General features: G+C 42.6%; 1 protein-coding gene across 5 annotated transcripts in view; it reads right to left on the bottom strand.

Moving 5' to 3' along the window:
* LOC8039553 (basement membrane-specific heparan sulfate proteoglycan core protein) overlaps window positions 1-14594 on the bottom strand; it is a 430543-nt gene that overhangs the window by 76595 nt on the left and 339354 nt on the right. For all 5 annotated transcript variants that reach the window (XM_040222261.3, XM_040505271.2, XM_040222262.3 and 2 more), the window contains 10 exons: window positions 14181-14321; window positions 13584-13784; window positions 13019-13111; window positions 12852-12935; window positions 9644-9886; window positions 7778-7891; window positions 7512-7639; window positions 6738-6824; window positions 5424-5485; window positions 1410-1516 (listed from right to left, as the gene is read on the bottom strand). In XM_040222261.3, the coding sequence (XP_040078195.1) occupies window positions 1410-1516; window positions 5424-5485; window positions 6738-6824; window positions 7512-7639; window positions 7778-7891; window positions 9644-9886; window positions 12852-12935; window positions 13019-13111; window positions 13584-13784; window positions 14181-14321 (1260 nt within the window). The remainder of the gene's footprint in view (window positions 1-1409; window positions 1517-5423; window positions 5486-6737; window positions 6825-7511; window positions 7640-7777; window positions 7892-9643; window positions 9887-12851; window positions 12936-13018; window positions 13112-13583; window positions 13785-14180; window positions 14322-14594) is intronic.

Genomic DNA, 14594 nt, shown 5'->3' with positions numbered 1-14594 from the left:
CAAATGATTAACACAGGTTGTCAGGGCATCTCTGCGTAACATTTACTCATGCGTTATAAATTTTGAAATTTTTACTGGAATGTAGATATCAAGTTTGATTCTTTTTAAATAAACCAGGCGCGCGTGCGCATGCCATCCCACTTTAAAAGTGTGATTTTCTCATAAGCACGTGGCTGCAATGTTTGTACCTTCTAACCGTCCATAACGGCAGGTTGGCCCCGTTGAGTCCGCTTCTTACCGAGCACCAGTGCACAGCGAAGAAGCAACACCCGCGGGAGCGAGCATCGCAGGCGTTGCTTCTTTGCAGTGCTCCGGTGCTCGGTAAGAAGCACGCTCAACGGGCTAACCTGCTGCGATCAACACTTTAAAAAATAGAGTGATCGCAGTTCATCTCGAAGCAAATATCAAATAGCGTATTATTCGAAGCCACTATTAGAAAATAATGTTCGCAAAACACCAGCAGAGAGCATCTTTGGCACCAGGACATTGCTTCTGTCCCATAAGCCACTGGACTCCTAGCTGCCAGTCGCAGCGAATAGCAGTCTACGTGCTCTGCAGAAAAGTGGAAGAGCAGGCTTCGTTTATAAGTGGTCTGGCGATAACGCAAATAAATACTGTATACTATCTGTTGAGTACCCGTAGCAAGCATCCTAATGTTCCATCCTCTCATTCCACACATCCCCACTTCATACATACTTAAAGCACTTGTTTCCAATTCCCAGCATAATAATAAAAAAAAAACGAGAATAAGGTTTAAAACATTCAAAGACACGCATGCATGGTAAACAAAGAGATCAATAGTGAGAGATGGGCTAGTTGGTACATTAATCTTTTTGACAAAAACACCACAAGACAAGGACATAAAGTAAGAGACACAGCACAAGTACTTGTGCTGTGTCTCTAACTTTATGTCCTCTTCTTGTGGCACTTTTGTCAAGAGGATGGACAAAGAGAACTCTGGTAAATGTTAGTTATCATTTGGTCTTGTGTTCGGTTCATTGCATGTAGATAATAATGCCAGGCTTTTAGTTTGAACTTTTGCAGCTTCGTTCATAGTCACTGACAGCTCATTAAATGCAGAGTGGCAAGTTTGTAGGTCTTACCTCTCTACAGTCTACGGCCAATGAGTTTGCAGCATTAGCCAATGACAGCACCAAACAATGAATCGCAAAGCAAGAAGTACGACCACAAGAAGAGATGCCCTTTGTTGTTTTAACTGTACTAATTGAGTATATAGTCATAAAAATTGACTATTCTCTCAGAACTCGTGAACAACGTTATTCACTCTGGTGTTCAAAATGTCAACCCTCCAGTGAAAGTTGTAGCCTTTGTGAAAAGGTTTGTCGGGACTGTGTGAACTATTTGAGTCATCTACCTGCCAGCTTTGTCAGGCTGCATAGCGCCCCTACCTTCGACTGAGACTGTCCGGTGCATCGCAGAGTCACAGTAGACCCCACAGGAATTCTTTGCACTCTCGGTTCTTCAACACGCACTTTCATGGTCTGAGAAGAGCCACCTGAAAAAAACAAAAAACATTTTGAACCTTTTTGAATTGCCAAAGGCTATCAATTTAACGTGATAGCTTTAAGGAGCTCGTCTCGCAGAAAAGCCGGCAGCGTCATGATGGAAAAATCCCGATTGGCCTATAGGGTCATGATGTCACGGCCACATGGCCTTGAGTGGGAATTTCAAACAACCCACAACGTTCACGTGAAATGTGACGTCTTGTGTGAAATGAAAGTGATTAAAACATCACATATAATCTGAATTAAAGGTTGCCACATGTCTCAAATGATTTCACTTTATAAAGTAATTAATTTGCTTTAAAGAAAAAATTTTAACAATTTTAGGCGGAATTCGAACCCACGACCCTTGGGTTGAGAGCATAAAATGCTACCGAATATGCCACACAGAAACGCTTGCACGGCTTGGGAACAAGCAGGCGTTTATATGTTTAGCTATTGCGTTCCACTCTTAAAGGCAAAGCTTAAGTATCCTGCCAGTGTTTTTCAGTGATAATGGCAAGAATTTGTGAATATCTGCACATACTAGTAAGGTAAAGTTACCAGCAAGCCAAGGCTTGCAAACAAACTGGCATAACAATAAAACTTCAGACACAGAAGCAAAAATATCCTATACTCGTGATACATTTACAGGTATTATCGGAATGAAAAATGCAGTATGAGACTCTGAATGGGCAAGGTTACAAAGTTGGCATTAGTGATGTTATGAAGAAGGTTGTTAGCAGGAACTGAGGACTGGAAAGCTTGAACGTAAAATATAGGGAGAAAAAGCAAGCCTTGCAGAGATGCAAAACCGGCAGTGTAGACGAAAATACTCCAAATGCAACCCTAATATAAGGTAGATCCATGAACCACGGCTTCATATTACTGTGATGGCAAATGTAGTACTATGCAAGTGTGATAGTTGAAAAAGGGAATCAAACCGTAGCATTTTTTGTGGGCACTGATGCCAACGTCAACTCAGTTCAACAGAAGAGCAGGTACAAAAGAGTAAACATGGTGAATTTACCCGAGACTGGTGTTTTCTGAGGGACGAAACAGACACAGGGAAGTCTCAAAAACTACTGAAAAGTGCTGTTTGAGAGTGGCTAGCTGCCAAGATGTCCGAGTGAGTTAATGCTCCAATCACAATTTACAATACTGCTAGCTCTCAAGCAGTGAGCAAAAGAGGCTCAACAAATTGGGAGCACAACAATAGGACAGAGGAATTCAAAAGGAGAATAAACCAAACATTATAACGGTAGAAAGATGGAGACATGGGTTAGCTTATTCATTAAGATGAGGAAAACACTCCGAAGAGAATGGCTGGTAAAGAGGAGTGAGCAATGCAAAATTGAAAAAGTTCTTGTATGCTATGTTTTCTTCTCGGCACACTTCCTCGGCAGAAAACGCGTACGCAGAATGAGCGACTATTAAGCAGAACATGCTTCCTGAACCATGGAGTTGTCAAACACCCCATGCACACACGCAAAAAGTTTCCAACCACTCGAGATAAGCAAACCAAGTACTGAGTGAGACCTTCCTTTCGATTCAGTCAGGTACCCAGCTTGCTCAAAATTCTTACGAAACCAGAGAACTGCACGAAAACAGGAGAGCACACTCGTCCCACCCGTGAAGCCCGTCGAGAGGAAGACTGCGAACCTGTCGACGACCACAACACCGACACGAAGCAGAGGAGCAGGAGAAGTCAAGAGACAACGCCGGAGAGGGGGGAAGAAGGAAGAGACATTCCGACGGGGGCACACAGCCAGCAAAGTGGCCATTACCAAGCACATCGACGAGCGCCACCTCTTGGAATGACCGCTTTGGCCAGATGGCTCTGCACGTGTATGTCCCGGCGTGCACAGCCTTCAACGTTGGGACAACCAACTGGCTCTGTCCTCCGGACAACGACTCGATGATCCACTCAGTTGAGGAGAAGGCGTCGATCGGCGTTCTCCCGTGCATCCAATCTATGCGTGCAGGTGGTGGGGACCCCCTGACCGTGCACGTCAGGGCAAGCCTCGAGCCCGAGAACGCTTGCGTGCTCTTCGGGTTTATCGAGACGAGCTGGTGTGAGATGGTGCTGATGCCTGGTACGCGAATGATGATGAGGTTGCAATGGCGATGAACGATGCAGTGTCGCAAAAAAACAATGCACCACATTAATAATGTTTCGAATGTTATATACTAGGGTTGTACGAATATTGAAATTTTTTTAATAGTAATTTCGAATAATACGCTACTCGATATTCACCTCAAGACAAACTTTAATATTCACATTTTTTTTAAGGTGTTGATCGTGGCGGGCTAACCCCGTTGAGAGTGCTCACTGAGCGCGGGTGCGCTGTGGGGAAACAACATCCACGGAGGTGAGACCTGCGGCTGTTTTTTCGCAGTGCACAAGTGATCAGCAAACAGACCGTTACACGGGGCTAACCTGCCACAACCAACGAATAAGAATTTCACAGTCGCGTGCTTAGGAGGAAAGCTCGCTTTCAAAGTGGGATGGTGCACGCTCTCGCCATGTGTATTTAAAAATAACCAAACTTTGTGAATGTTGATGCCTGCATTGCAGTAAAATTTTCAGAATTAAACTTTGCCTATAATGCAGGCATATACACAGCTTGCACCAACGTCACTCAGTCATACATATTGAGGAAGAGGGCGTGTGAAAGGGCGGCTTCCACTGCGTTAATGAGACAATTTTTGCCACCAGAAACAAAGGCGGACTTGTGGGGAAAGGGGGCATGAGAAGATAGCATTGACGAGGTGCTTCTGGCCACTAGACAGAAGAGCAGACTGACGTCACGTGCAAGCCATGTATATGTTAGGCAGGGATGCCCTGACAATCTGCGTTCATCCTTCGCAATTCTTTTTCTTTTTTAAATTAGAGATGAAAGAAAGGGTATTTGCACATAGCAAAATTCATAAATTCCCTCGATTAGGTATAGCTGGGCATCTCTATAGGTGTAATTTTATGTTAAATTCGTCGTTTACTTACCATCTTAAAGTAGGCATTGGACTTTGAGGCCATAGTCCATAAGTACAGTTAGATTAAAATTATCTTAGAGACAGACAAGTGGAAGCTTGGGAACAATTTTCAGAAGTTTGGCTGGGTTTTCATTTAAGCATGGAGCAACAGTAATGAAAGACTTTGAGAAACTATTCCATATTACGTTCAAAGATATTCGCCAAAAACCCTATTCGCTTTATTCTCAAAATTCACTATTGGTGCATGACTATATTATTGGGGTATTGCAACTTTTTAATACTTAGTTCCATTTTATGTCTATCTTTAATTCGAATCAAGTTGCATATGTATCATCAGTTATGCAAACCAGACCCTTAATTAACGTTATCGTCTTGGATCCATCACCGAGGCCCCAAAAATAGCCAGCTGTAGCCCAAACACATGCATGTAACAGCGTGACCCGATGTTATTTTAACGTGTCTGCCCACGCTTCCCATAAAATGCACGAGCAGCGTAACATAACCTAAACCCCGAGACACTGAGATATAAAATAATGGACAAGACGACACAACTGAAATTTTGTCGTCATGTTTGTTATTTCATTTCTCTCCGTCTCGGGGTTTAAATTATGTTGTTTCATAACAGCTCTCCTGCATATTTTCGCTTTCTGCAAGGTACTTGCAGCGATTCAAATGCTGGAGTATAAACAGCCCCTTAGTTATTTTAGCAATTCATAAGACAAAGGCTGCTCAAGTATATTTGCACATATCACTACAACCCAATATTAAATAAGAATTTCAGCTAAAAACCATCAGCTTGAAAGTTTGTCGCGCAGGTTTTATGGAACTCGAGCGCATGACAATCTTCATTAAAGGCAGAGGTTACTTCTGCCTCCTTTGAATTGCGAAGCATTTGGCAAGTCTATTAGGACAGAGTGTTTCTGTTACCTCCAGAAGGCTCACACCTCCCACCAAGCTGGAGAGGGTTTCCATTGTAACCTGGAGCACACCTAGAAGAGGCGAGACATCGCAAAATGCTCTTGAAGAAAATGTACAAATGAAGCACGGGGAAACAAGGAGAACATGCAAGGTTTGGAGACACCCTACTGTTTTAGAAGCGAAGATATTGAAACCATCTTGGTGAGTACTTAGAGTTTATTTTCATACATTTTCTCATGACCTAACATATTTGATGGCTGGACAAGGCACCCTCAAATATTTGAGGAGCTATAAATAATACAGTGGCATATGTAATTATACTGATAATTTAACAAAAACTGTTGCAAAATATGATTTTATAAATTTTTTTTTTTCTCCTAAATTTTTTGTTGGAATGGGCAAAAAGCTACAAAGATCAACAAGGCCTCCAGCCCCATATAAAGCTCTTGAAGCATAGGTCAATGAGCAATGAAGCGCACAAATATGTATAGAAAAAATAAAAATAAACACAAAGTGATGCACTTATGAATATGACAACTTACAAAAGCTTCACTTTTAAAGGGTAACTAAGGTATTTCTGAGCACACACATAACATAAAATATTAATGTTTTACATGACAATTCATTTTTGGTACCCATTTTCACAATTATTTACACCTAAACCCTTTATTTAATTTGAGACAGTGTTGTAATAACAATGGAAACATCGTTTTCCTTGTAAACGAAGGTTATGGACCACACAAATGCACAATTCAGATGTAGGTATAGATGGCAACAATACTTGTTGTGTTTGTCCCCTTCTGTGTTCCCGAGTCTCTAGTTTTACTACCATGGATAGGTATAGATAACTAAGCCAAGATTTTACCCCTGAAAGCGAGCTCACTACTTCTCAGAAGGGCTGCAAACTAGACCAGTTGATAACTAGTGAACTGGTCATTATAACACAGCACACAAAAACAGGGACAAAACAAGACACATACAACAGACAAGTGCTCATCTTGTTTTTTGTCCGTTTTTTTTTGTGGGCTCTTTTATAATGAATAACTAATTCTCCTCTCGATTGTGAGAGATCTTCCCATAAGTGCTTATCCAACCGAGGTTTCATAGGCCCTCCCTGCAAGACACTGAGGATGAAGGTTACCTTGGGGGGGTAGCCAGGAAAATTCTCTTTACAACTCACCCTTTTTCAAGCACAACCCCTCAAGGGCCCATGCAATTAATGTTCACTTTTGTCGCGATTTAGCAAATTAAATAATTAGCAAACGATCCGACTCATTATGAACCACTCCTTAAGAGGCTGTACATTAATAATTATATGCATACTGTTCGCAGTTCCGCCCGGTGTAGCCCTGAGGACAAGCGTTGCACGTTGGCTTGTTGTCAGTATCCAGTAAACAAGTTGGGGAAAACCTGCGAGTTCGGAGAACAGGTTACTGCAGTGTTAGGTTTCATATTCCTAGATCTCTATTGATAGTAAGATCTTATGTCAATGTTATTAGGCAAACAGTTGCAAGAAAGGCACTAAGAGACAAAAAGAAGCTTACAAAGAGACTTCGAGAAAGCTTTGGGAGACGCTCAGATGCCTCGAGAGTTTTGTCAACAGGTTCTTAATAAATAACTACAACCAGAGTACCAATAGGCGAAAAACAGGCAGGTTGTATAGCCAGAAACAAGCATTTCCGATTCATCAATAAAAGACTCAAAATCTAGACTAGACAATTTGACCTCTCCAATTTCAGTTTCAGCTACACCAACAAGCATTTTTCTGTTTAGCAACGAGATCTCTTTTGAATTTTTTTTCTCTTTATCGCAAACAAAAATCTGCTTTCTCCTCATAAAAGAGGAGCAAAGAAACCACTCCACTTGAAGTATGGCGGGCCTGTGTGTCCCATCTCCCATGGGCAAGAATCAATGAGCAAACAGAATTGTGATTAGCGTAGTTCACAGCTTTGGAGGAAGAGAGAAACCATTGGCCATTTTCATTCCAAACTTTGGCAACATGATTTGAACTGTGAAAACTTGCCCGCAGCATTAAAACCGTAGCCCAAAGCGGGCAGCTAAAGCTGTCGAACAAAAAAGAAAAGGTAAGCATCTCACTGATTCGAAGGAAGTGCGTGGGGACATGGGCACGGTTTGCAGTCCTCCGGGGTGCCCCTTGTGGCATCACCGTAAAAGCCGTCCGCACACCTCTGGCAGGAATCGCCGACTGTGTTGTGGCGACAGCGCTGAAAGGTGGCGATTTATACGGAAACATTGAAGCCCGTTTGAACATTCACTCGTTTCATTTGACACAGGGAACCCGTATATAGCATACGTCAAATTCTTTGAATTAACAACAACAGTAAAAGAAACTGCTGTCTTACCACGCAGTTTCCAGATGCCGCGTCGCAGGATTCAGAGTGACCATTGCAACGGCAGCGTGTGCACCTTCCGAGACCGGGTCCGCTAATGTCCCTGATGTATCCAGGGGCACACTCCTGCGTGAAAAGTATCTTATTGGTCACCCTTGAAAAGCATAGCAGGGATAATAACAATCGCATTTCAAGATGCGCTTAAAGTAGCACAATCGAATTCCGAAGTACGGCTGAGTGTTCTTGGTCAAGCGAGGTGTAATTTCACTCTACGAACACAACTTGAATAGTGCAATCCAATTATAACGATACCACATAAAACATTGTATTGCTTACAATGATCAGTTTCTAGACTAGAAACTGATCGGTTTCTAGTCCAGATACAACAATAATAGATTACGATCGAAATTCTGGGTTTTCTCGTTATCGTTATAAGTGGATTGCACTGCATAGAAATATGAAAAGTTAGAGACAAACTCATTTTCTTTGACTTTAGGAACACTGTACTACTATACAACTCTGCTCCCATGAACATGATAGTAGCACTTTTTTGCAGATTACTTTGAAAGCATAGTGGCAGGTACAGGAGTTTACCACTTGAGGGGGTTTCAAATTAGCACTTCCATCTAATCAGTAGTTACCATAAAAGCCTCACAATTCCAAGAGAAAAAAAAAAACTGACCCAGTTGGTTTGTGCCAGCAGTGTCACTTTATGTATGTACACTTTTTCTGTTGGGAAGCATAGAACAAACCACTATCAATAAAACATACAAAATAGAGTGGCAAATGCTACAAAAACAGTTAAGGAGAAAAAAATTATTATGTCTGTTATGCACAAGTACTAATTGTAAGAGACCAATCTTTGAAGAAAAAAAAAAAGCATGTGCCTGCATCTTAGTCAGGTTGTGTAACCCCTCTGCAGTTCAAAGATGTATAAAATGGCAAAGAGGAGCCTACAACCTACCTATAAGTTAAAAATGCTTTTGCCACATTTGCAAGCCTACCTATAAGGGGGCTCCTATTCAAGACCTCCACAACAGTCTTGCCTAGATTCACAATTGTTTGAACTTCTCGTAAAATATCAAGAAAGCACCCACCCAAAAGTTGGAGATAACCACAAAAAAAATAGGATGGGTGTCCTTCTGGTCCAAGAGCAAAGAAGCAGAAGAGGCACATGGCATGATGGGCCCTCGCCCGAGCCTCGTTTGATCGAATGGAAGGGTATAAAGCTGGTGGAACACCTCATTATTGAAGCAGCTGCGCCACTCCCATCAAGCCCACTTTATGCTGGCACTTTGGTACCAAGCTTCACCACTTTGCACCGGAGTGCTCGGAGAAGCAGTCGACGTGGAGGACTATTGAAGCTAGCTCGATGGCCTCGCAAGTTCACCGGCATGGCCACTTTACATGCCCTTAACGCACATTCCAAATCGGAAGTTCTCAAACTTTTCCATCTTGAGCAACCGCTATGTGCCCGTGAACTGCAGCCAAGAAACTCCTTTCCGGTTTCGGTGTCGACGCAACGAAGCACTGCAGAAGACTACAGACTTTGTAAACAGTGATGCACCTACTGGGGAGTGTTCGGCTCAAAGCTATGCGTCAATGGGTTGCTCAGATCTGCTAAAGCAGTGCTTGAACTGGAAAAGTGTGTACTTAAGGGGGGGAGGCAGGGACAGCTAAAAAAAAAAATCGAGGAGCTCGGGGAACCCGTGAGGGTGCTCTAAAAAACCCTGGGTTCCTAGGAACCCAGGGTTGAGAACTTGCATTACAAATGTTTAAAGAGTAGGGGGTAGCTGCGTATTGCGAGATGGGCACATGCCTACGATGCCTAGAAAAACTAAAACAATGTGCAAGCGAGACGAGGTCCGATTTGCGCACCTCGCAGGAGAGCCCGTTGTAGCCGGGGGGGCAGGTGCACTGCTCCACTTCGACTGCCAGTGCCTGGCTGCTGGACCGGTGGGGCACCGCCGTCGAGAGCGACACGTCCCGGAGGCTTGAGCTCCGCATGCGGGAGTTGAACGAGGCCCGGATCAGTAGCACCTCCACGTTGGCCAGCACCTTCATGATGTCTTCCCGTGTGGCCACCGTGGGGCCCCGAGAATCGACCCGCTGCCAACGAGCCTTTAAAGAAACGGAGACATCCAAAAACAGGGTTAGAAGGACGGGAGGAGGCCAAGGTTCGGTCTGAACGTTGACGGACAGCTGCAAGCCACCCCAGTACTAAAGGTTTGATCTAAAAAATTAAACCCTGTTTTGCAGGCCGCATATATGAAGTATATGCATCGCAGAAAGCTAAAACTTTGTACGATTCTAATGCCACCGTCTGTTGCAAGTCAGAAAAAGCAAGACAAGCTCCTTCCATGAAGCCTTCCACTCTTTTTACTTTGGCAGAGTGAATGCTGGAGAGAAGGCAAGTAGAAAGGAGGGAACAAACAAACATGATGAGCAGAGCACTTTGTGGAAAGGACTTGTCCCGCTTTCCTTAACCTGCAACAGACTGAAGCGGTGGTGACAAAATGCGAGTTTGAGAACACCACGTTACCTGGATTAAGAAATAAAACAAAAAAAACAAAATTTCTCTATGAGCCCACCAAGGCCAAATATTTGTCGAGTCAGGGAATGGCATTTTGGGTGCCTTTGGCATTTGCGTAAGTGAAAACGATTTGTCAGCAAGAAAACAAGGCTGTCTTTCTTGCTGACACAATACGAAAGCCTCTATACCGTAAAAACCTGCATACAATAAGCATTTTTTTTTTTTTTTTTCAAATTTTGTTATGTAAAATTTGTGGTTCGTATTGTACGTGGGTCCCTACAATTTTTAGCTTCGATGAGGTACAATTTAATGCAGCTTGACATAGTTTCGGTTTCGAAGCAATAAGGCGTTCAAAACCGCTATCCTCATCATTAAAATCACAATGTCCGAGGCGCCACAATGCGTTCACGGTCAGGCTAGGCAATGGCATCGGCGCAAAAACGATGCTCGGCCGCCTGCAAAAGAAATGTTCTTTTGGTTGCGGAAGACACCGGTAGCAGCGCTGCCGGATGGCAATTCGCTGTAAATGAAGGCAGCATCCGCGGATGGAGACGACAGAAGCAAGCTCTGTTGCGTGCAACGGAACGAGAAGAAGCTTTAGAGGCTCAAAGAATGGCGTGTTCTGCGACATCGAGGCAAGTCTTGGCGACTTCGCAAAAGAGCAACGTGAACGGCACGTTGACGTAAACTCGCCTTATGCACCGCGCCAGGCTTTCACTGCGTCGGCGCATGCCCGTCGCTCGCTCTTTCAAGGAGTGCGAGATTTCAAATGTGCACGACGGCACTGAAAACAACTGCCTATGGGAGGAGGGGTCAGACAAGGAGTCTGATGGAAGTGATGCCAGTGATTAAGGTTCAATTACGACGGAAATTAATGTTTTTCTTAAGACTACCTGGGTCGTATTATATGCAGAAAATTTTCAGTTTTTTATTGTTTCGTATTATACGCGAATAAAACTTTTTTTTCTTCGCAGTCATGAAATCATGCCTCGTATTATATGCGAGTTTGTATTATATGCAGGTTTTTACGATAATTGTTTCACTGAAATAAATGCCAACAATGCTATTTTTTGGTTTGACAACACTTGGCCAACAGGTGGACGTCGGCTCAGAGAAATTTTGTTCCATTTTATCTCTCCATCTAGGTGATGTCATGTTCTCTTACTTTTGAATTCCATCACCACTGCCAGCATCATCTTCACGCAAAGCTTGAGATGTCTGCGACACAGGGTTTACTATTTATGCAGGTAGAAAAACAGTGTTTCATTTTCTTGATCAGACCCTTTAGTACTGTTGGGGTTTCAGGTTGGGTCTTCAGGTTGTCTCCAACAAAGAGAGGAAAAAAGATGCTCTCAGCTTACAACACAGCCTATTTACCTAGTAAATATATGCACAGTTTCTGAAGAATACTTCCACGTCCACTTTTTAAACAGCCAGAGGATACATTCCATAGTGACTGACAGAAGAGAGCGAATCAAAGTATATAACAGAGATAAGGTTTCCAAGCAATTTTCGAGAAAAATTGCTTTCTTGACCTCGTTATTACCTACGTTTCTTAAGAAGAGAGTGATGGTTGGCTGTATGTGTGCCCTGCACGAAGATAACCACATGGGCCCTGTTCTAATCAGTGCATCTAGCACTCGAGTAAATACAGTATTTGTAAGTTATAGTATATGGGTAAACACTTCTAGATAACATAAAGGGGAGGTTTCAGTTATTTGGCAAGAAACATCTTTAACCTCCACTTTAAATGGCATAGTAGTGAGGGGCAGTGAATCAATGAGATTCTCTAGCGCCTCTGACCCAAAACACAGATACCAACAGTTGACTGGTGCACATGGGAAAGTTTACGAGGACCTGGTAGGGTTGTATGAATATTCGGAACTCTCGTATATCAAAGTGAATTATGCCATATTAGATACAAGATTCAAATCGAATAGGGCTGTTCAGCAACTTCGAACATTTTCGAAGTTTGAAGTGCTGCAAAACATACCTTTATTAAAACTAAAAAAAAAAATTATCGAACATTGTGTTTCTGTGGCTACACTTCTCGTTCATCATTTTTTACCTTGACTTTGATTTCTTATTATGAAAAATATTTCTAAGAAATAAAAGTATCTATAGTAATGAAATGTGGCTGTAATAAAAAGAGCGTAATTGCACAGACGAGCTGGAGATAAATCATGGTAGAAAACACTTCAAACCTTGTCGTGAGTTTTTTTTTCTTCTTAGTTTTAAGGTTTTTCTACCATGACAGTATTGAACGTTACAAACTATTTGCTTCACTTCAAAATTATTTGGTTTGATTTGAAGTTATTCCCCCAAAGGGACTATTCACCTCCTATTCGCTTCAAACTGAAAAATCACTATTCGCACATCCCCAGAACCTGGTTTAACCCAGAGCAGTATTCCAACTGTGCGGACAAGTGTGCTAACTTCCTAAACAATCAGCAGGTCGTTTATCATAAGGAGCAGTGCAACTTTCAGTGCCATGTAAAGGAGCAGCTCTAACACCAAACAAACGTGCCATCAACAGAAAAAAAGGGCTCTTACCTCCCTGAGTACAATCTCAAATGTCCGGGTTTCCGAGGGTGGGAGGGGAGGAATGTTTACATAGAATATGGTGACACCGTTTCCCTGAAAGGTGAGAGAGTTCAAAAAGAAAAGATTAGATGACCGCGATGTTATGTAGGGGTAGTACCTAAAGTAAGCCCACTTACAGTAATCTGTACATCTGCATCGCTGTAGGTTTCACCGTCAGGTTCTGCAGTGTACTGCTGAGTGTAGCGAAGCACTCCTCCATAAGAGGTGAGCTAAGAAACAAACAAAAAAGAACAGTCAAGACAATTTTGAGGTAAACTTCAAAAACAAGGTTCCAGCAAAAAAAGCTACTGCAAAATACTGAGCAAATGTATATTCGAAATTAAATGGTATAAAATTAAACAAAAAATGGATACTTTCTCAGGCTGGATGTAGACATACAAATAGTATCTAGTAGTATTACTTGGTTAATTCTGAAACTTAACACACGGCTGCAGATGACCAACCGCAGAGTCATAACATATCACTACCTGTGTGCAATTTTCTTTTTCTTCTTGTTCTCTTTGTTCTTCGCAAGTAGTGATTTCAATGCCACATTAGCAGCTTTCTTTACTTCAAATATTTGATTTAATTTAACCAACTGCTACCCATGCAAGCAAATGCATAATGTTTGATGGCAAGCACACAACTATAGATGAAGCATGGGTAACAAAGTAAATGTTGATGACAGAGGAAAATAATCACCTTGTTTCCAAGAAACTGTTCTGGAAGTGACCACAGGCGGGGAGTCTGTTCAGCAGAATCCCGGGGGAATGATGAGTAGCTGACTTCATTGTTAGTCGGGTTGACGACAATGGTGTCGGTAATGATGTCCGAGTGGTACCGGTTCGACAGTTGGAAGTTGTGAGCATATGGATCCCTCAAGTCTTGCAGCTGCATCTTGATCTGCAGAATGGAAAAAGATTGAAGTTGCTCGTTTGAAAAAAAAAAAAAACACCTGTACCAAATAAAGTGCTGATCACGTGAAAGTAGTGCCATGTTTTGTAATGGCATGGCACAATCGCTTGAAAGCAATGAAGTGCATTTCATGACTGCTCTCCTTGCCGGGCTTACAAAAAGTTACAATATTACTTCTGAAACTGTGCACAGGCGGAGTGATGTCTGAGATGACACCATTGAATACTCCTTCTCCAAAGTTTTTCAGAGTCTAAAATCTATTGCTCTATCACGAGTATCACACAGATGAACTAAAGTCGTCGACTTCATTTGGAGCGGCCATCTGAGGCTCCAAACATGGGGCAGACAGAGCTTTGAAGCAACTGCAAAAGGACACGTGCCCACCTCATTTCTGTAGTAAGAGCTGCTGCTGCACTGCTCGGTGACTCCAAAGCAGAAGCAGCGCGAGCATCCATCGGGGTTCGACGCTTCCAGGTTGAAATGGCCGTCCTTGCACCGGTTGCAGTTCTTCCCCTGCACATTGGTCTGAAAGGAGACAAACCCACGCTTCAGCACATCAAGCAGAAATGAAGAGCCTACAAAAAACATTGTTGCCGTAATCGATGGCCAGTTTGTCGCTGAAATGCGACAACATTTTGCACCGTCTTGTACTGCGTAAACGTTTCTTTATTAAACTGCTCAACTGCTCAGGAACTGCCGTGGAAATTGTGGAAATATTTTTTGTCCAGATCCATTAAGACATATCGCATTTAAGACCAATTCACACAATTTTCCAACTAAACTCTACTTCCAGCGGAC

The sequence above is a fragment of the Ixodes scapularis genome, unplaced genomic scaffold (genome assembly GCF_016920785.2).
Source record: "Ixodes scapularis isolate PalLabHiFi unplaced genomic scaffold, ASM1692078v2 PGA_scaffold1__304_contigs__length_218370807, whole genome shotgun sequence".
NCBI lineage: Eukaryota > Metazoa > Arthropoda > Arachnida > Ixodida > Ixodidae > Ixodes > Ixodes scapularis.
This window is presented reverse-complemented; position numbering and strand designations above follow the sequence as displayed.